Source organism: Cajanus cajan, chromosome 7 (assembly GCF_000230855.2).
Source record: "Cajanus cajan strain Asha chromosome 7, NIPB_CcT2T_4, whole genome shotgun sequence".
In the NCBI taxonomy this organism is placed as follows: domain Eukaryota; kingdom Viridiplantae; phylum Streptophyta; class Magnoliopsida; order Fabales; family Fabaceae; genus Cajanus; species Cajanus cajan.
Window position 1 is genome coordinate 6,486,999 of NC_138523.1, and position 23,846 is coordinate 6,510,844.

General features: G+C 35.8%; 1 protein-coding gene across 3 annotated transcripts in view; it reads left to right on the top strand.

Annotated features, from left to right (window-relative positions):
- The window catches only part of LOC109813736 (serine/threonine-protein kinase CTR1), a 34,844-nt gene extending 17,114 nt beyond the window's left edge, over positions 1-17,730 (top strand). For 2 of the 3 annotated variants that reach the window (XM_020377984.3, XM_020377983.3), the window contains exons 9-17: positions 12,535-12,603; positions 12,735-12,835; positions 12,970-13,054; positions 13,157-13,255; positions 13,968-14,036; positions 14,152-14,283; positions 16,197-16,291; positions 16,583-16,733; positions 17,553-17,730. In XM_020377984.3, coding sequence (XP_020233573.1) covers positions 12,535-12,603; positions 12,735-12,835; positions 12,970-13,054; positions 13,157-13,255; positions 13,968-14,036; positions 14,152-14,283; positions 16,197-16,291; positions 16,583-16,658 — 726 coding nt within the window. In that variant the 3' untranslated portion in view covers positions 16,659-16,733; positions 17,553-17,730. Of the gene's footprint in view, positions 1-12,534; positions 12,604-12,734; positions 12,836-12,969; positions 13,055-13,156; positions 13,256-13,967; positions 14,037-14,151; positions 14,284-16,191; positions 16,292-16,582; positions 16,734-17,552 lie in introns of those variants that run through there. The other variant, XM_020377985.3, reaches the window with a different exon arrangement.
- The last annotated feature ends 6,116 nt before the right edge of the window (positions 17,731-23,846 follow it).

Genomic DNA, 23,846 nt, shown 5'->3' on the forward strand with positions numbered 1-23,846 from the left:
ACTCCATTTGATGATCCTACCTTGTATAGGTCTGTAGTTGGTGCATTGCAGTATGCTACAATTACAAGACCTGAAATTGCCTTCAGTGTTAATAAGGTAAGCCAGTTCATGTGCTCTCCCATGGAAGAGCATTGGAAAGTTGTCAAACGAATTCTTAGATATCTCAAAGGAACTGTCGGTCAGAGGATTTAGAGGGAAGTTTATGAGATTTGGCCACACAATACGAATCACAAAAGTTGGAAATTTTATTAATATGAGGAATCCGAATATTACACAAATGTAGAGCTTTGATTAGTGCATCATGATGAGGATGCCCTAACCGTAAATGCCATTGTTTGTAAGTATGAGAAACACCATTTTTACATTGTTCAGAAAGAAAAATACAAGGTGCAGAATTAGTAAAGTGTTTGGGTATGTTGCCAGAGTGGGATTTATTCGTTTCAAGAATTGGCTGAAAATGATAGAGACCATCTTCACCAAGCTTGCCCTCAAGAAGAGTCTCGTTCAAATTCTGTGATTTGACAAAGCATGAATGAGGATAGAATACAAAGTAGACATTATTATCTTTGGCAAACTTAGATACGCTGATTAGATTTTTTGTTAAAGTAGGAACAAGTAATAAGTCTTTCAGGCAGAAAATAGTGGAGGGATGAATGGGGGACCTAAACACATTAGAACCAATTGAAGCTATAGATGTACCTTGGCCATTGGCCATAACAATGTGCTCGGTTCCTGTAAACTGGGCACTTTGAAGGAGATGTTGAGGATCCGGAGTGGCATGATGAGATGCGCCAGAGTCTGGAATCCAAACTGTGGCAGTGTTTAGGGTGGGCGCCGCATTTGGAGCCGAGGAAGTGGAACCAGAGTAGCCTTGCTGAGTAGGTTGTGACGTGAGAAGATGGAATCCAGGCGGTGAAGGATAGTAGCCAGAGGGAATAGACCCAAAGGATCCATCGATGGTGGGGGGCGGCCACGAAGGTTGACCAGAGAGGCCAAGCATGTTTGCGGTGCCAAACTGTGGAACAGTGCCAGTGCGAGGAGGATAGACAGACCCAGAGCCAAAGGTAGGGTAGGGAGTAAGCATTGGAGTGAAGCGTTGATAACACGTGGAGGCTTCATGACCACGTTTATGACAGATTTGACATTGAACCGAAGCACCACGATTCCTGCCACCACGACGACCACGACCACTATCGCGGTTCTGATTAGGAAAATTCTGAAGCGTGTTAGGCTGAGTGTGAGCGAGCTGAGATTGTTGAAAGGCAAAATTAGCGTTCTGAGTCACTTGAGGAACAGGGACAGGCTGGGCAAGATTGATTGTTACAGGTTCTTGGAGAGTGGCGATTTTGGTTTGATCAAGTCGAGCCTCTTGAGCAAGAATTACGTGCTCAAGTTCTGCAGGGGAAAATGTGTCATCCCTGCTAGCAAAGGCAGTGACAGTGGAGATGAGCGAGTTGTATTCGGGTGGCAAACCACCAATGATGCATTCAGCATGCTCACGAGGTGAAACAGGACTGCCAATCGAAGCCAGCATTTCAATAATGGTGCTAATGCGGAGTAAGTACTCGGAGCATGAACGTGTCCCTTTCTTGATGGTGCGGAGTTCAAGACGCAGTTGAGCAGCTTTAACCTTGGTGAGCGAGTGGAAATGTTGGAAAACAAGATCCCAAATCTGATAGGAGTGCCGACATGAGACGACACGAGCTTGTATAGATTCAGAGAGGGTTGAAAGCAGCCAAGAAAAGAGTAGCGAATCCTTGCGGTCCCAAACAGTATACTCAGGATTGACATTGTTGGAGTCATGATCTTCAGCAGTCAAGAATTTGAGTGGAATTTTTGGATTAACCACGAAACGTTCGAGGTCATGAGCGCGGATCACAGCAGTGACTTGTTGTTGCCAGGTCATGAAATTTTTGTCATCCAATTTGCATGTAACAGATTGGGAAAAAGTGTGACGCGGAATGGTCAGAGGAAGCGGAAGCCATTGAATCAACGGAGGCAAGAGACGACAAGATGGAAGAAGTCACACGATGAAAAGAGTGTGAACGAATGACAGAAACAGGACCGAACGTGCAAGCAAGATCAGCGTCGAGGCGCGACGAAACAAAACGCGCGAGCAAGAACAGCGACGAGGCGCGACGAAACGCGCGAGCAAGAACAGCAAGATCAGCGACAAGGCGCGGCGAAAAACGCGCGAGCAACAACAGCGAGGAGATTTCGCACAGCAACAGAGGCGCGAGCAATTAGCAGGATACGACGGAGAGGTGGGTTGAGAAACGGAACGAACCGTGCTCAATATGAGAAAAGGAATTGCAAGAGAATTTCTGAGATTCAATATTTTGAATGAGAATTGAATTGATTGAAAAGATAATACAAGAGAGGTATTATCTACATATATAAACCTAACGGACTTAACTAACTCAAGAGTTAGTTAGTCAACAACAGTAACTAACCTAAAGATAATAGCAAAATACAATCAGAAAATATAGACAAAAAACCTATTTTGGTCCCTTATAATCTTTTTTTGTTTCAATTTAGTCCCTCATTAATTTTTGGTCTCAATTTGGTCCCAAACTAATTAATTGGTTTCAATTTAGTCCCAAATTAATTAATTAGTTTCAATGTGGGACTTCCGCCCAAATTATTTAAACGGAGTTAACTTTTGGCCACGTGGATGCCACGTAGATGCATACGTTGCATCCACGTGGATGAGAATTTTTTTTGAAAACACCTGGACCGGAACGACCCGTTCTGAAATCGGAACGGGCCGTTCTGGTTGCAAAATAAAAACTCCACCAGTGAAGCAGAACGGAACGTTCTGAAAACAGAACGACCCGTTCTGCTTTCAGAACGGCCCGTTCTGCTTTCAGAACGGCCCGTTCTGCTTTCAGAACGGCCCGTTCTGCTTTCAAAACGGCCCGTTCCAAAACTGTGAATAAAATATTCTTTACTTAATTATGTTTTTGATATTATAATTATGCAATTTTGATCTCTAAGGTTTTAATTGAGTAATTTTAGTCCTTAAAAGATTATAGTTGTGTAATTTTAGTCTCACAATTTTTAATTAAACAATTTTAATCTCTCAAATATCATAATTGTGCATTTTTAGTCTTTCTCATTAAAAATTTAATAATTTTAAAATTTTAATATATATATATATATATATATATATAATATTTTAAAACTATATAATTGTTTGTTTATTTAAATTAACGTATATTATTATTTTTTTTAATGTATCAAATGATATATATTTATTATTACTAAATAAATAAAATTTATATATTATTAGTATTTTAATATTACTGATAAATTAATATAAATAATATTTTTACTATATTTATAAATAAACTAATAATTTGATAAATATAACTTAATATATATTAATATACTTTTACAAAAATATAAATATATAAGATCAGATATATATATTTCTAATTAATATACTTATATTTTTGTAAAAGTATATTAATATATAACAAGTTATATTTATCAAATTATTAGTTTATCTATAAATGTATTAATAATATTATTGATATAATATCGAAAATTATAATATACGTTAATTTGAATAGATAAATAATTATTTAATTTTAAAACATTATATATATATATTAAAATTATTAATTTTTAATGGGAGAAACAAAAATCATACTATTATGATATTCGAGGGACTAAAATTGTTCAATTAAAAATTGAAGGACCAAAATCGCGCAATTGTAATTCTTTAAGGACTAAAATTATTAAAATCTTGGAGATCACAAAACTGCACAATTGTAATACTTGAGAGATAAAAATGCAATTAAACAAATATTCTTGATTAATTTTATTAAAAAATATAATAATTTTGAAAAATATTTTTTTATGGTAAAAATTTTAAAATTACTTATTTTTATAAAATATAATTGTCTTATAAATAGAGTAATAATTTTTTCTTTTTCTCTTTTTTGTTTGAAGAAATATTTAAATATCACTTTATAATTTTTTGCAACTTATTTAAGATTAAAAGAATAAAATGATAAAAATTAATAAGATAAACATAATAAAATTAAATATAAAAATATATTAATATATTTATTTTATTAGATATAATAACATAATTAAAATATAATTAATAATATATATTTTATAAAATTATTAATATTTTATATATATATATATAAAAAAAAGAAACCGGAACGGCCCGTTCTGAAACCGGAACGGGCCGTTCTGGTTACATTTTCAGTGTGTTAATTTTGCACCTGGAACGGGCCGTTCCGGATGCAAAATTAATACACCAAAGCCCGTTCCGATTTCAGAACGGGCCGTTCTGGGTCCAGGTGTTTTCAAAAAAATTCTCATCCACGTGGCATCCACGTATGCATCTACGTGGCCTCCACGTGGCCAAAAGTTAATACCGTTAAAGCAATTTGGACGAAAAGTCCCACATTGAAACCAATTAATTAATTTGGGACTAAATTGAAACCAATTAATTAGTTTGAGACCAAATTGAGACCAAAAATTAATGAGGGACTAAATTGAAACAAAAAAAGATTATAAGGGACCAAAATAGGTTTTTAGCCGAAAATATATTTGGATACACGTAAATAAGACAGCAAATAAAAGTATTTATTATCCTATATTCTCTTCTCTAATAGTTGGAAATTGACGCTCAAAATTGTAGTGTCCTTAAGTCGACCATTCACCCCTCCCTAAAGCAATTTTTTTGTGCCCATGAGACATGTGTTGGTGTATGGGAACAAGCCCGAGTGTTATACACCAATGATACTCAACGTCTCTATGGTGTGTGTCAAAATCTCCAGAATATCATCTCTCCACGACGCCTTGATGGCTCCATGGCTGAGTATTTGGGCAAAGTTCATGGCCTCCTACATGACTTCAATGAACTTTTGCCTCCTGCTGACACTCCTGCCAAGGAACTAGAGCAACGCCAAACATTCTTTATGTTGATGGCATTGTATGGGCTTCCTGATGAGTACTCTTCCATTCGTGATCAGATTTTGGGATCTCCAACCGTGCCTACCTTGAACTGGGCTTGGTCCACTCTGTTGCGTGTGCCTTGCAAGTTTTCCCCTGACATACCTTCTTCAGCTCCCATTGGCGACTCCTCTGCTTTGGTTTCTCAACGTGATGATCGTCAGCGTTCTCGCAAACCGGGCAAAGGTCGTCCCAAGTGTGATAACTGTCACAAACTGGGCCACACAATTGACCGTTGCTATGTCTTACATGGTCGTCCCCCTCGCCCTTTTACTGTTGTTGCTCACACTGCCTCTCCTGTCTCTACTGCATCTGGTGCTACCCCCTCTGATAGTTCTGGCTCTAGGCCCCCAGCTCTCTTCAATGACTTCCTTAAATGGTATGAAGAACGTCAAGCTTCCAATTCCACTGCTTTTGTTGCGCACACAGGCCCTTCTTTTGTTGGTCTCACTCACTCCACCTCTCTTGGCCCTTGGGTCCTAGATTCTGGTGCTACCAATCATATTTCTGGTAATCGGTCTCTTTTCTCATCTCTTTCTACCTCTACTTATTTACCCTCTATCACTATGGCTAATGGTTCTCGCGCCACATCTCATGGTGTTGGTACTGTCCATCTTTCTCCTTCTCTCTCCATTGACAATGTCCTTTATGTCCCAAAATCTCCCTTTAATTTATTATCCCTTAGTTGTCTTACTCGTTCTCTTGATTGCCTTATTTCTTTTATCAAAGATTCTGTTTTCTTACAGGACCGGAGTTCGGGACGGATGATTGGCATCGGATGTGAGTCTCATGGCCTTTATCACCTACGCACCTCTGCTCCTGTTGGTTTGGTGGCGGATTCCCCTTCCCTCATCCATGCTTAATTAGGTCATCCTAGCCTTGCCAAGCTTCAACATCTTGTACCACGTCTGTCTAAGTTGTCTCATTTGTCGTGTGAGTCGTGTCAGTTAGGCAAACATAGTCGTAGTTCCTTTCTCCGAGTATCCACAACTGAGCATTGTCTCCTTTTGCTTTAGTTCATTCTAATATTTGGGGGCCGAGTCGGGTCCCGTCCACTTTAGGATTTCAGTATTTTGTCACTTTTATTGATGATTACTCTCGATGTACTTGGCTATTTTTAATGAAATCTCGTTCCGAATTATTTTCCATATTTCAATCTTTTTATAATGAAATTCAAACTCAATTTGGTGTTTCTATTCGTACTTTTCGTAGTGATAATGCTCGTGAATACCTCTCTCACTCCTTTAAAGCCTTCATGGCTTCCCATGGCATTCTTCATCAGACTTCTTGTGCATATACCCCTCAACAAAATGGAGTGGCTGAGCGCAAAAATAGACACCTAATTGAGACCACTCGCACCCTCTTACTTCATGGTCACGTTCCTCAACCTTTTTGGGGCGATGTTGTTCTCACTGCTTGCTATCTCATCAATCGAATGCCATCTTCTGTCCTCAACAACCAAATACCTCACTCTATTTTATTTTCCACTCAACCTCTCCACCCTCTACCTCCTCGCGTCTTTGGATCTACCTGTTTTGTCCATAATCACAGTCCTGGTTTTGACAAACTCTCCGCTCGATCTCATAAATGTGTCTTTTTAGGGTATCCTAGGTCTCAAAAAGGGTATAAATGTTTCTCACCCTCCCTTCGTCGCTACTTAATTTCAGCTGATGTCACCTTTCTTGAGTCTTCTCTCTACTTTTCATCTACTTCCTCTTCTCCTACACCTGTCCTTGCCCCTTCACCCTTACCTCTTGTCTTTGATACTCCTCCTGTGTCTGTTGTGTCACCCGACCCACCACCTCCGCCTCCACTTCAAGTTTATCATCGTCGGCAACGCTCCAACCTTCCCATTGGACCCCCACCCAACTCTACTTTGGTGCCACCTCCTTCGTCTCCTCCGGCCCAACCACTTGAGTCTGACCTCCCTATTGCCCTTCGGAAAGGTAATCGTTCTACTCGTAATCCTTCCCCTCATTATATTACTCTGAGTTATCACCGGTTATCTCCCTCCCAATATACTTGTCTCTCTTCTCTTTCCTCTGTGTCTATTCCTAAAAATGTAGGTGATGCCTTGGCCCACCCTGGTTGGAGACAAGCCATACTTGATGAACTGTGTGCTCTTCAGAACAATGGTACTTGGGATCTTGTTTCTTTGCCTCCTGGGAAGTCTGTGGTTGGATGTCGATGGATCTTCATAGTCAAGGTTGGTCCTGATGGCACCATTGATCGACTCAAAGCTCGTTTGGTCGCCAAAGGTTATACTCAAATTTTTGGATTAGACTATGGTGACACTTTCTCTCCTGTTGCCAAGATGACCTCTGTCAGATTATTCTTAGCCATGGCTGCTCTTCGCCGTTGGCCTCTCTATCAACTGGATGTTAAAAATACCTTTCTTCATGGGGATTTGCTTGAGGAAATTTATATGGAGCAACCTCCTGGGTTTGTTGCTCAGGGGGAGTCTTCCGGTTTGATATGTCGTCTCCGCAAATCACTTTATGGTCTTAAGCAGTCTCCAAGGGCATGGTTTGGTAGATTCAGTACTGTAGTCCAACAGTTTGGTATGACTCGAAGCGAAGCTGATCATTCGGCCTTTTATCGACATTCCACTGTTGGGTGCATCTACTTGATAGTGTATGTTGATGATATTGTTCTTACTGGTAATGATCATCATGGCATTTCTCAGATAAAACAACATCTTTGCCATCACTTTCAGACAAAAGACCTTGGTAAACTTAGGTATTTCTTGGGGATTGAGGTAGCGCAATCTACAAATGGAATTGTAATATCTCAAAGAAAGTATGCATTGGATATTTTAGAGGAAACTGGGCTAATGAATTCCAAGCCCGTTGATACACCTATGGATCCTAATGCTAAACTTCTACCAAGTCAGGGGGAGCCTTTCTCAGATCCTGAGAGGTACAGAAGACTGGTTGAGAAATTGAATTATCTCACGGTAACTCATCCTGACATCTCTTTTGCGGTTAGTGTGGTGAGTCAATTTCTCAATTCTCCATGTGCAGGACATTGAAATGCAGTCATCCGCATTCTGAAGTATATCAAAGGTGCTCCAGGAAAAGGTTTATTATATGGCTACAACAATCATACCCAAGTTGTGGGATACTCAGATGCAGATTGGGCAGGCTCTCCCTCTGACAGGAGATCCACCTCAGGTTATTGTGTCTTTATCGGTGATAACTTGATTTCCTGGAAAAGTAAGAAGCAGAATGTAGTGGCAAGATCTAGTGCAGAAGCAGAATACCGTGCTATGGCCTCTGCTACGTGTGAGCTTATTTGGCTCAAACAATTTCTTAAAGAACTGAGATTTGGCGAAGTTACACAGATGACTCTCATATGTGATAACCAAGCTGCCCTTCATATTGCCTCAAATCCAGTATTTCACGAGAGGACCAAACACATTGAAATAGATTGTCACTTCATTCGTGAGAAGATTTTATCTGGGGACATTACTACTCAGTTTGTTAACTCTACTGATCAGTTGGCAGATATCTTCACCAAATCATTACGGGGTCCTAGGATTGATTATATTTGTAACAAGCTTGGTGCATATGATCTATATACACCAGCTTGAGGGGGAGTGTTAGATATATAGTTTTATCTTATAGTTTTTTTATCTTATGGGCCTAGGCCCACTGCTTTGTATTTAAACACATCTTTTGCTTTGCAATACACAAGGAATATGTTCTCTCCATTCACCATTACTCTCAACACTGATAAATAAGTAAAGGTGGTGGATTAGCGACTACCGTCGGAGTTGGAACATCAGGTTGAACATCCAAAGGAGGATGACTATCAACATACTTAGAGAAGAAAGGAGAGGACTCAAAGAAATAACGTCTGCTGAAACAAGGTACCATTGAAGTTGTGGACAAAAGCAACGATATCCTTTATGGAGATGAGAATATTCAAAAAAGACACACTTAAGGGACTATGTTGAAAGTTTATCTCTTCCTAAAGTGAGATCATTGACAAAACATGTACATCCAAAGGCACGAAGTGGAACAGGATAAAGGTCATGTTGTGGATACAAGATAATGTATGGAATTTGAATGTTGAAAACATAGAAGGGCATGCGATTAAATAAGGAACATGTAGTGAGAATCACATCGCCCCAGAAGCAAAGTGAAACTTTATGATGAAGAAGAAAAGTATGAGCTGTCTCAACCAAATGACTTTTTTGTGCTTAGTTACACCATTTTGTTGTGGTGTAAGAGCATAAGAGGTCTGATGAAGAATACCCTGTGAAGAGAGAAAATATTAGAATTTAGAAGACAAATATTCTTTAGCATTATCAGTGCACAAAATTTTAATTGATGTCCCAAATTGAGTAGCAATTCCAATGGAAAAATTTTGAAAACATCATAATGGTGTTTTATTAAGAAAACCCAAGTGTAATGCGAAAAATCATCAATAAACATAACAAAATAAGAATAACATAAAGTTGAACTAACTCGACTAGGTCCCCAAATATTAGAGTGAACCAGAGTAAAAGGTGACGTAGCACATATATTGACACTAGATCTATAAGACTGATGGGCATATTTTCCTAACTGACACGACTCACATTGAATGGATTTAATCGGAGAAAAACTAGGAACTAAGACGCAATTTCTCCAAGATGGGGTGATCAAGACATTGATGAGCAAAGATCGACAACTAGTGGAGACACAAGCAACTAGTGGTGAAAGATGATACAATCTCCTTAACTAATGTCTTGCTCCAATCGTCTGTCTGGTATGTCGATCTTGAAGAAGAACAAAATTATTAACAATCAAGACAGAGAAATTAAGGGTGCGAGTGAGTTTACTAATGGAAATTAAATTAAAAGGACAACCAAGAACAAACAATACGAAATGTAAAGAGAGGTTAGGGAGTGGGCGTGTATGTTCAATGTCATGAACTTTAATCCGAGAATTGGTTATTAGTTATATGATCAGAAGCACCGAAATCAGGAATTCAAGGTTCAAAAGGAGACTAAGAAATAAAAGTTACATGATTACCGAACTGAGTCACGGTAGTGATAGGCAAGGCAAATTGTTGGGCTGCCCGAAATTGAAAGAAATCATGATAGTCAGAGGCAAAAATAGTGACATTTGCAGGAGAGGCAACATTGGTCACTTGGGCAATGTTGGTAAATGTTGTGGACGAAGTAGAAGTGGGAGTAGCCATGGGAGATGAGGCAAAGAGAGACCAAAACCAAACAGGGTCAAGTAGAGGCCAAACAAAGCTAAACAAGGTCATCGAAAGCAGTCAACTGCTGCTAAGAGGTCGTCGAAAAATGACAACACATGCAGGTACTGCTCATGTTGTGGTACTATTCACGCACAGTATTGCTCATGCGTGGGGGCACTATTCATGCAGTAAAAATATTTTAAGCTCTATATACCATGTTGTGATTTAGGAATTGTGTGTCAATCTTCAACACACATAACTCTTTTTTATAATGAAAAAAATAAGGATTTTCATGATATGATATGATATAATTAGCTAAGATATGATTAACCCTAATAAATCTCCACAAAATCTTAACACATATGATGGAACTACTTGGAGAAGATTGATGTTTCTTCAAGTTGAACCATGCTAAGTCCCTTCTTCTCTTGAGGTTCTTCACGCCAATGGAAGATTTGGATGAGTTCAAGCTCCAAAAGCTTGAAGATGCTTCCCAAAGTGGTTCGGTTTCTCTTGAAGGAGAGAAACTTGACGAACCAAGCACAAAGGAGAAGTTCCTTTGTGAAACTTCTAGGAGAAGGAGATTCTCCACGAAGTTGGACTCTTGAAATGAGAGAGAATTTTTGAATTCTAAGTCTCATAAATGTCAAAAGTGATTACAAGAGTAGAAATTACAAATATATAGAGGTAGGTAGCTTAAGGAGCAAGCTAACCTTAACTATGATTCACTAGGAATCATGGTAAGGTTAGTTGACCTTCTAGGTGAGTTTAGAAACTTGTGGAGCAAGCTTCTCACTTAGCTTGCTTGGGAAGCAAGCTAAGGAGAAGCTTGTAGCACAAGCTTCTCATCTCCTTGAAGGTTAGAGAAACAATTCGGTCAAAGAAAGGAGACTAGGCAAGGTGGGCGGATTTGGTCTCTTTTGGCTCCTTGAATTAATTTCTTTGATTTGGTTTAGTTAGGTTCATCCAATGATGATGAAACCTAGCTAAATCAAATCTATGAAAAATTAGGAGCAAAATGAGTCCAATATGTAAAATTTTGCCTAGGCCCAATTACTAGTCACACCCTCAAGCATTGCTAAATGCCACCCCTCTTTTCCTACTGAAAAAATAGAAAATGAGTGTATCAACAAAGGAGGTTAAATGGAGTCAAACTCTCCAAGTAACCTACCCTAGAATCAATATACAATGACTAATAAAAGAAACTAAAGTGCCTTAGAAATACAAAGGCAAAAATAAGCCTATACAAGAAAACTATGTACAAGATATTTACAACTAGAACTATGCCTTCTCTTCATGATAGAGTGGTCCAAATTGAAGAGTACCTTAGGCTTGGAAAGCCCACTGGTCTTCAAGGTGTCCACTGGTCTTCAAGGTGGCCATAGTTCTAGAGATTGGGCCCTTGGCCCATGGTCCATCATCCCATTCCTCTTGGTTCCTTCAATGTATCACCTCTTGGATTCTTTGGCCTTGGCCATAGTCTATCAACATACCTTTACTACTTTCACACCATTAGAATGGCTACTTCCACTCTAACTACTAAACTCAAAGAAACTAAAATATGGTGACCATTATAGAAAGTCAAATGGAATACATTTCAAAAAGGAACATGCCTCTAAATCCTAAAGGCATGGCCTAAAAACAAAGACACATACACCGCTAAATACAAGGATAAAAACAATCTACACACTTAACTACTATATACAGAGGAATGGAAAGCAAGTTATACAAAGTATATACAATAGGAGACTAAGCAACTATGAGGAGAACACATAATCTATGCTCATGATAAGCAAAAGTTTAAGAAGTACATCCTCTCTAGTAGCTTTCTGTAGCCTCCTAACCATAGACCTTGTCAAAGGTCCTATGACTTTCAAGGATGGTCTTCCATCACATTTGATCTGGTTGCTCCCAACCAATATACTCTAGATTAGGTTTTCCTTTATTGCGATCTAATTTGTTCTTGAATTGCAATGGAACGTTGAAGACGGTGTACCTTGATAACAAGTTCTACCTGTTGGTCTCGGATGAGAATTAGTCTCATCTAACTTAGTAGAGATTGCATGCGTAAAAGTGATTTGTGCAGAGGAAGGTGAAGAAGACGATGTCAACATTTGAGGATCTTTCAGGCTCTTGATACCCATTCAAGTGTTAAACATAGAGTGAAAAGAAATTTGAGAGAGATAGAGAGAATTGGAAAGACTTTTATGATATTTCTGAATTCTGTTTTTTATATACTTTACATCTTAATAGAACTGTCTTAATACAGTTACAAACAGCTGACAAAATGATACCAAAATAACAACCTGACAGTCAGTTAGAACTTAGAAATTGCACTCTTACAATGAACTTCACATCTTTTAGGATGTTGCTGTGAAGATTCTTAAAGTGCAAGGTTTTGATCATGAGCGATTTGAAGAATTTCTGAAGGAGGTATGCATCATTATTGTTTTTTATAATTTATATTTATGTTCATTTTTATATTTTTGAATTAGGTTAAGGAACAATTTTTATAATTTTTTGTTGTCCTCGTTGATCACACTTCATTCCTAGTTATTTCATAGGTCTCTCTCATGAAGCGTCTACGGCATCCAAATATTGTACTTTTGATGGGTGCAGTTATTCAACCACCAAAGTTATCAATAGTAACAGAATATTTGTCAAGGTACAATAATTTCCTGAAATGATGAAAATTGTGTTGCACACTTCTATGCTTAATTGAAAATGGTCCGGATAAAAAAAATGGAAATGATTTAAACCTTGTGATATTCTTATGCAAATAGTTTTCTTGAATTGCAGAGGCAGTTTGTATGAACTTCTCCACATGCCCAATGTTGGATCATCACTTAGTGAGAGACGTCGTTTAAGTATGGCTTATGATGTGGTATATCTTTGGTGATTAAAACTGCTAGTCTTCCTATTTGTCTTTTTAGGCATCATGCGGACAGTAATACTCTCAATAAGACAAATGTTCATGTTTGTCCAGGCAAGTGGAATGAATTATCTTCATCAAATGAGACCTCCCATTGTTCATAGAGATTTGAAGTCTCCAAATCTTTTGGTTGATGATTCATACACTGTTAAGGTAACTGTTACTCCATTAGAATATCTGAAAAATGTCTTCATATTATTATTCTATCTTAAAATATGTTGATCTTATATGATATCTTGGGAATGGATTTCATATTTCATAACATGTTTTGTTTTCAATTAGAATTGACTGTTTAGTATTAATATAATTAGGGTTAGTGCTTTGTCTTTTCGTTTGTTTTACATCTTATCATCAAATCAATATCAATAGCATATTATTTAGTCTATAATATGCACCTTTCTTTCTCCCCTATCTAAACTTCTATAATTTCAACATGTTATCAACTATGAAGGCAACAAAATCCTCCATGATTAGAGAGAATAAGTAGAGTTCCTCTTTTAATATATAAAATAAAATAAAGGTCACTCTGTTATTATACATAATTCTTTCTGTCTATAAATTATGAGCTGGAATTTGAGGATGTATCCCTTAACACGACAATTGATGGCTGAAAGGTTATTCTAGTTGTTCCACATTTGGCAGTAACTATTTATTAATGCTTAACAGTGTTTGGATTGCTATTACTTGTTGAGCCAACACCCCACCCTACCTCACCCGATCCCATTCCTCCCAAATAATGAATGTTGCTTAGGCTAGCTATTCCCCATACAAGCATTCACAAACTCCTCACATGCAAATTTATGGATATTTGACTGTAATGATTATTATGTGTTGTTGATCATTTTGATTAAAATATTTACTTCAGGTGTGTGACTTTGGCCTTTCACGTACAAAGGCAAACACGTTTCTTTCATCTAAAACAGCAGCTGGGACTGTAAGTTCTATTTATTAACTGAAAAAACAGTCACAAGTCACGATTTTGTTAAATTTTTCTTATGTATAATAATTCTTTGATGATTTTTTTTAAATTCTTTTTTGAACATGATCAGCCTGAATGGATGGCACCCGAAGTCATCCGAGGTGAACTGTCAAATGAAAAATGTGATGTATTCAGCTTTGCTGTAATCTTGTGGGAACTAGTGACCCTGCAACAACCATGGAGACTATTAAATCCTTCACAGGTTATTTGATTAACCACAGTGCTTTGGATTTAGATATTTCTAGAGTACTAGATTTTGTAGATCAATGTTTTAAAAACCAGTTTGGACCAGCTGGCTGAATCTGTTGATCTGGGAATCGATGATTCAACCAGTTTGAGCCCCTTATTGGATCATTCATTTACAAAATTAAAAGATTATGATAGATATGAGAATTGAAACCATACAATTTGGATACAGAAGAGCTCAATAACCACTACTCTCAACATGGTTCACTATTATATATATGACTAAAATATATTTCATAGTATATCTTTATTATAATATATATATATATGTGTGTATGTGTGTGTGTATAAAGTATTATTGTAAGACTCCTTGAGGTCCCAAGTTGATAAAAAAGAATAATTGTGTAATTATTGTATATTATAGGATTATTAGGACAAATTCTACTATTCGGATTCGGACAGGTCAGATATTCAGTGCCTTTGATTTAGCACTATTTTAGACTAGTTATTTCCCTAATTATTAGAAATAATTGAGTAAAATTCTAAAATATGTTAGTAATTCGGTATCTATTAAGATATCTCACAACGGCTGGGAATATGGTAAAAAATAATCTGAAGACATGGAAAGACAATCATCCCCTAGCTAACTTTTGAGATCAAATTAGGCTCAATCTATTTCTAATATGATATTAACGTGCATCTAGTCCTAATGTTGGGTCAGCCCCCAGCAAATTTCACTTAAGAATCTAGATGTCTATCCTTGGGCATGAGGCAGGGGCATCTTTAGATCATCCACATTGACATGTGGACCAGGAATATGGCCAAAATAGGTTTCATAAGACTTGGAAAATTCTCCCTCTTTAGTTAACTTTTGAGGTTATGTATGCCCAGTCTATTTTTTATATGGTATCTGGAGCCTATCTATTCCTATGTTAGATTACCTGCATATGTCTAGTTGATAAGCACCAAGCACTTGGGAAACTTTCCCTTAAAAATTATTTGTAAAGAGGGGGAGAACCAAGTCACTTTAAGTACTCCAATAAGCATCCCATACTATTCCATTTGAGAATTAGGCACCCTATAATATCCAAGTCCCTATCATAACACTGATCTTGAGAGTTGAGGTATTGGCTGCTACACTCTATGGTGCTTACCTCAACCTTCCTGATCAGTCCCTTCATGAGTAGCCCTTTTCGAGATGTCAATCAGCTTTGATACCAATTGATAAGCACCCAATCACCTGGGAAACTCTCCTAGTTGTTAAGGGGGAGACCCAAGCCACTTAAGTACTCCAATGAGCATCTCATATATTACTCGGTTTGAGACTTAGCATCCCATAATACCCAAGTCCCTATCAATAGTCCTACAAATTTCATGCCCATTTTGGTGTGATAAGACTTGGTTTGTTGCATGGGTTTGTTAATTATACTCTAGCAGAAATTGCAAAATTAAAATTGAGAAAGCAACATTTAAAATAAAAAATAAAAAATAAAAAAAGTGATTAACAATGCTCTAGGAGTGATAAAAGGATTATCTTTATTGTTAAAAAGTGAAGAGAATTTTTCTGAATGTGCTTGAGCTACTTTTTCAATTAGCAGATTGATTTACTTATAATAAGAATGGTTACAAAGATAATAAATAACTGCAAGTATTTTTAAGAGAATAATTAAAATATGCAACTTCTAGTGTTGCCTTACTTTTGTAGTTTTTCTCCTTGATCTTATTAATTTCTTCTTTTAGAAAAAGAAAATGTTATTCCTAAGCTGAATAGTTGCTTCCCAATTTTCATATACTAATAAAATTATGTTATTTGCTTTAATCAAGCATTTTCTTGGCTCTATTCTTTCACAAGCTTATCTTGCATACATCATGTTTTATAATATGCATCAAGTGGCTTTTAATTTGATAATCTGAATGTCACTAGTGTAGGTTGTTGCAGCAGTTGGTTTTATGGACAAAAGGTTAGAGATTCCAAGACAAGTGAATCCTGATGTGGCTGCCTTGATTCAGCTCTGCTGGGCAACGTAATTAAATTAAATAAGTGATTTTGATTCTTTATTTTATAGATTAAAATTCTGGGTCATGGTTGTTGAGTCCTAGGGTTAGGATAGTACCTCAATGCTCAAGTACTTATAATGAGTAATTACAAATATACCCATCAACAATAGCCCTGGTAAGATTGAAACTCCCAACCAATGTAATTAACACAATTGGTTCTTACCATTTGTGTCAGCCATGTTGACCAACTAATTTTAGTTCTTTGTTCAACATATTCTGATTACACTCATTTCATTTATTATCTGTTGGTTCTGTAGGGAACCCTGGAGACGACCTTCTTTTTCTTATATTATGAAATGTTTGCGGCAAATAATTGTTGATGCTGAAGGGTGAATAAGTTCATGCTGATATACAGAAGACAAATAGCAATATTGAACAAGGAAATAAACGAGATTACAATTTATTAAGGTTCTTTCTAATTTGAGTTTATCTTATGTGCTTCATTTTGTTATTTATTTCTGTTGAATGTAATACATAATTACATATTTAATCTTAAATTCAAAATCATCTATGAGCATACTTTGCAATATGCAATTGAATTGAATCATTCATTATTTACTTGAGCTCAAATCTCTAGATGTTTTTCCTAAACTTGGGCTTATATATTAAAAGAGAAATTAGAGTAGCAGGGTAAGAAAACAAAACTTAAATGTTGGATTAAGAGGCCGTCAGTAATGACTTTATTAATTAATGGTCATCCACTAGTTTCTTGTGTCAAATATTGTCTTAATTTATATTTAATAAATTTCCATCATTATCGTAAGGACAATGACAGAGTCAAAAGATTTAAAGATTTAAAGATTTCTGTTTGAAATACTGTAAATAAGGAAATGAACTGTATTTATATATATATATGGTAATTAGGGTATCAATTATTCTTTGTATTAACATTTAGGTTTCAGTCTTATTCAATGAGTCTCTCCTGAATTATGGTAGGATTTCCCGAAATTTGTGATGATTTTATAATGAATTTTAAATAAGAGTTTCTGCCATGTTACCATTAAGTTATGCTAGAATATATACTCTAAATGAGGCCGGATTTCACCGCATGTTTCTTTTTCTCTCTTTCAACCTTTTGGGAGAGCATAGGAAGTTAATCATAATCTCTTAATACTACCCCACATTACATTAATGTTAAAAATATATATACTGAATATGATTTTCCATCATAAGATGTCATTTATGGTATATCAGATGGTTAATTTGTGTATATGTTTGGTTTGACAGGACTTTGTTGTTGCTGAAGAACTAAACCGTATCGTTTTATAAAGTAACCTGCTACCAACTTTTGTTGCATGTGTTATTTATATAATTATTATTCACACCATTTATGACAGGTCTGGAATGTGATTAGAATGTATGATTCTGGAATGTATTTAGAACTTATATGTATATTTTTATCTTTTATGAGTCTCATTCCTATATTAATTTTGCAAACAATTTAGTTGAATAGGCCATTTAAAAAACTGTTTTATAATGTTCAAATTCCTAGTTTTTATTTTTTAAAAAAACTATGAATATGTTCAAAGGTAGAGTTTTGTGGCTCAAAAAAGGATTATATCCGATGAAGGATACTTATGGTATAGATTATAAATAAATTGAAATTTTTTTATTACAAAACTATATATTATGATTTCATGATAATAAGATTTGAAAAATTCATTCAATTCATTATGGTCAAATTACATATTAAATGTTATACAAGTCCTTTTAAGTGAAGTAATTTGAGAAGAACATAGAAAATTTTACTTTTGAAAAACTGAAATGATATATATCAATATCAATTGAAAAATTAGTTAATAATCTCATTTTATTATTTCACTAATGGAATGTTCAATTAAAATGTTTTTTAATATATTTTTTTTCAGGATTTATCAGTCAAAATCTGAAATTATTTAGTTTTTTTATTTATTTCTAAATTAGAATAATTTTGTATGTAACAATTAAATTAGTAAACAAGTGGAAATTAGGGGGGGAAAACTCTTAAATTTAGTGGAAAGTTGTGATTATAATGTTATTGCCTTCAAAAATTGACTCAATATGAAGAAAATTTATGATTAAGGAAAAATATCACTCCTCATCACACTGAAATTTCATCCTCTTGATAAATAAGGTTACTTAGTTGTTTGTTGGGTGTAGTGACGGAGAAGGTAAAGTTAAGATAACACATATAAGCGAAATTATACATAAATGACAATTATAATTAGTGCATTAATAACATATTCTTATTATACATGATTTATAGAGGTGTTACAAGCTATTAAAAAAATTTAAACTAGGCATATGTTATAAAAAAAAAATTAAACTAGTGCCTCAATACGAGATAGCGACATTAGTCTAAAAAAAAATAAATAAATAAATTGTCCCTCAATTAAGTATAATATCACTTAAATAAATTTAAAAATAATCAAGTGACGTTGAAACCGAATGTATCAAGAGTAATCTTGCAGGTAGTCCCAACATCAAGATAACGGCACCACGCGTGAAATGGATGTCGGCGAGAAGGAGTGGATGAAGAAGGTGAATTTGGTGGGGGTGGTGAAGCATAGCACGCCAATCCTGTGAGGTTAGTTGGGTATTGCGCTGAGGATGAAAAAGAGAGGGATTCGGAGGCTTCTTAATTAGGCCAAGTATGTTGGGCAGAAAATAGGGAATTATTTTGAGGCTGAGGCTGAGGGCATGGTATAGAGGCAATGTGTTGTATGAAGTGAGTGAAGTGGGCGTAAGATGATCCATTGCTCTGTTTCTGATAGCCTCTACTTCTTCTTCTACCATTATACCATTGAGTGCCTCGCTACTCGCTGCTTATGCTTATGCTGTCTCCCACAACTCTAACCATTTTCTGAATGGGTGATATTTATACATAAACAACATTACTAGTGCACGAGGGATGCAAATTTATTATGCATAATATCCGCATACACAAAGTGTGACTAAGATAATATACACATTTACAAACTGTAACTTAGATAAAGACACATGTAATGTGCTTTATTTTGAGAGATAGTCAAATTTATTATAGATGATAAATTGCTGAAAACACACGCGATCAGTATATATTTGGATTACATGTGGTTAAAAGTGACATGTTATTTGGCAAAACAATCCAAATTTGTATTTTGTTAATTCCTTGCGTAGGTTTACTTGGCATTATATTTGAAAGAATAAATGGTCTTTAAAAAAAATGTGAAGCTTTGACCCTTATTCTAATTACATTAAAAAAAATCACCTTAGTTCTCTTAAATGCAATGGTCCACAAGTTATATATTGAAGTGCAAAATGATACCATGAATCAAACTGGAATCTGTGAGGTCTTCATTCAAAGGATAGTATATTTACTACAAAGATATTGGAGGTCAACAAAGGTAGTCATTAACATCTAAAATATCTCGATCAACTATCAACAATTAATTACTTGTAAGGAGACAATTCATAAAGGCTATTAAAGGCTGAAGACGCCAGTCCTAATCAAATTAAGTATATAAAATAGGACAATTTTAAGTCCAATTACAACCCACCAATAGATTCTTGGTCCCAATTCCCAAATTGTCTCACAGGACCTCAGCAAATTTGGACAAGAACAATAACCACCCAACATTTAAAAACCATTCAAGACAAACACCTAAATCCTATTTTTAATTTTTTTTTTATCAATATAGAAGAAAAGCACAGAAAAGAATTCACAAGAATAAAGGAGCAATAATTCTTCATTGCGTGTAAACCTCATCATTTCAAATACCATAGTTGGGGAATAAAACCAGTGAGGGCATGGAGAATAACAAAAAAAATCTGTGCCAAATTTTTAATATCCCAATCAACAAGATAATGAAGCTTTAATAGCTAGGACTAAGGGCACGGAGAATAGTAACAATTTTAAGTACTTTTGGCACAAATGCAATACTCCACAATTAGTCACAATAGTTTGATAAAGGCTTATCCACAATTAGCCCAGATACTTGGTATGACACAGATTCCGGTATAAGACAATTTTTTTTTTCAAATTTAAGACACGATACTTGTGTACAAAAATAATAAAAAAAATTGGCAAAAATAAATTAGAAACATCCTAAACATATAAGAAACAGCAGAATCATAGACTAAAATCTAAATATCATTGTTCATCAGTCTCATAATCTCATCACATAAAATCATAAACATAACAATTAAATGTTTCCATCCTATGTCTAGGGAAGCATGACCTTGATTTTGGGTGCTTGCTTGACACTGTCCTATAGGCGAAAAAATAATTGGGAATAACATTATATTTTAATAAAGAAACAGAGAACAAAAGAGCGGTGAATGCCATTTTGAAATTATAAAAACAGAGTACTAAACATTGAAGAGATGAAGAACTATAGCAGTCAGTGTCACACATAACAAGAAGCAAACAAAACAAAAAGGCAGAGGATAAAAAGGCAAGGAACATCTGAAAATGTAGAACAGATGTAGAACATGTAGAAGAAAGAAAGAAATGGAAAGAATAAAAAGAAACTGTTCTATCTCATTGGCATTGTTTGCCGGAGTTCAGACCATCAGTGAGGAGGGTGGCTGGAGAGGGGTCAGTGAACTTGACTAGTGGCCACAAATATGGAGGTTAAACAGAGAAAGAAGAAGAGAAAACTTGGGTTTCTTTATAAATATTACCGAGAGCCGACAGATGGAGAGAAAAGTGTACGCGATATTTGGGAACTCAGAAAAAATCCTTAAATGGGCTTTTTAAAAAATGAAAAAAATAAATATCCACCATGACCGCCATAAGCTGCGATGGTGTATGGACATGACAGATGCCTCAAACCGCCACACTATTCCTTTATGATGGCATCATAATGGCTTTTTGACAACACTGAATGATCACATTCAACAAAAAGATATTTGTGATCATAACAAAAAAATGCAGTTTCTTCCCTAGATCTTAACCAATCTTAGTTAATTATATCAATAAAAGCATCTTTGGTATAAATTAAAACAAATATTGACTCTACAATAGTCTATGACTCAAAAGCATTATTACTAAATTATTGTCTAATGTTAATTGTATCCCTCCCCTCTCCCCTATTACCGCCGTCTAGAAAAAGTAGACTTCCAAGTCTGGTCAATCAAGTCATCAAGAGACAACTTTGTCAATTCAAGAAGTCTAGCACCCCATCATCAAGTGGATGATGTATATCTCCACTAATGTCCCATAACTATGTCTCTCCTTTTTTATACCCTTAATCTTTCATTGATAGAAGTTGAAGATTGCAATGCATATAAACCAAATGTTCTACCCCCTTCTTGATCCTTTTTATTTTCTTCAAAGAATGACTAAAAGAGTATGTACTCCAATTTCTCTCTCAGCTTGAGGAAGTACAAAACAAGTATCTATTCAAGTAAAAAAAAAATGTTAAAAAACAAGTAAAAAAATGGATACTTTTCGGATATGTAATCAGAAGTATCTGAGGAAGTATCCGAAGACACAGACCGGGCTTCATAGCTTAAAAAGTCATTCATACAAAATCCTAAAAGAATAGTTGTTTCATTATTCAGAGAAAAACGTTACAAAAGGAAAAGAAACAAAAAAGCAACAGAAACACAAGAATAACAGAATTAGCTTACATATGAACTTCATTCTATTCAATGACACAGATTGCAAGAAAAAATCAAATAAAATTTCCAGAGAAAGCAAAAGAGGTAAAAAAAATTTTTTTTTTTAAATATTGCACTACACAACATAATAATGAAGGCAAGAATAAATTAGAGAAGGGTGATGAAAAGAAAAAAGAATAATCACAGCTACACAAAATGAATCAATTCTCTATTACATATAAATATTCTAAAAGACCACATAACTGGTTCAAACAAAAACAAACAATTCCAACCCGCACAAAACTCGAAAAAGAAAGCTTCCGATCAACAAAGGCCAGAAGCAATTCAGCCACAATAACAGCTATGCGATACCCAATTAATCAACAATCCATCATGTTACAGGCAAACACCATTACTGGTAAACAAAACCAGACAATTCCCCCAACCAACAATTACAAATATATGCATTTACACAACAACAACAAAAAATTGAAAACCAAAATAGAAATGTCCTATAGTGGTGGAGATGATCAAGAGGAACTAAAAGCAATCCAAAGAAGGGTAATGACAAATAAATGACGAAAACACCCATAAGAACAACTACGCTATACCCAACTAAACAATTTTCCACCACGTTACACATGAAGAGTCTAATTTCAGTAACTGAAAGTTCTTAAGAAAGTGGTTATACGTCTTACTCAACTCTACAAAATCAAAATTTGTAAGTTGAGTTTTACTCCTCACTTATATACACTAATTTGGTCATACCACTAGTGTATATGAGATCTCCAACACACATCCTCACATCGAGATTTGGACACCTTGAACATAGAGTTTACAAAACTGGACATCAGCGTAATGGCAGGAGGCATGATAAACCCAATAATCACCAATTTTTGCTAAGACACAAGTTTTGTCATAGCACTAGTAAATGCGGAATCTCCAACAAAAGTTAATAATTACAACAAAACAGATTACTATCAATATAGTTAGTCCCAAGAATAAAGGTCTAATTAAGATACGGTGTGAATTTTCCTCATTATCATCCTATCAAACACTATAACCGGTACACAGTAACACGGACTCCCCATCACATTACACTACAGATGAGCATCACCCTATCATAACAACACCATAACCCCCAACCCACAATAACAAAAACCATGTATATATGCAAAAAAAAAAAATAATAATAATAATCATAAAAATTGCAGTATCCATCGATGGTGGAGATATTCTTGTTTTGGTTCACCAAGTGCATCATCAATTCAAAGAAGGGCAATGAGAATAAAAAGAAGAAGAGCAGCGATGAAAGAGTACTTGAGGGCAGCAACGAGAATGGCGAAAGAGATGAAGAGTAGCTGCCAGAGGACTTGCACGCTGGCCCAGGTGAGAATACCCGTTAGGCCAAGTGCGAGGACGTTGTCGGGGTCAGGGTCCAAAAGGGTGCTCCAATTGAAGCCCAAAATGGGTCGTCGTTGTTTGCCCCAATCGTTAACCTTTTCCTCTTGTTCGTTGGAACCATTGGGTGGTGCTTCTTGTTGTTGGGTCTTTCCCTGTTCCCTCAAGTCGTTGTTGTTGTTGTTGTTGTTTGCGAATGCTACAATTGGGGAGAGAAAGAGAGGGTGGGGTTTGAGGGGAAGGGGAGAAAGGAAGGGGAAAGAGTGAGAGAGGGGAATTGAGAGTGAGAGTGAGAGTGAGGGTCTCAACCACATCCACATTCTGGGACTTGGGAAATGGGAAACAAATAGTGGCGAAAATTGAAATCAAATACTCTAATCCTCTTAGTTCTGTGGTTTTCATGTGACTATGCTATGAGCCGCCACAGGTGGCAGGGAAACTCTTTGGGGGAAAATGATTCTTTAACACGCCTTAGCCTCTTCATATTCAGAAGCGTGGGGATAAATAGAGATTTTTATTTTTCTACACCAAATGAACATAATGGTTAGAAAAATA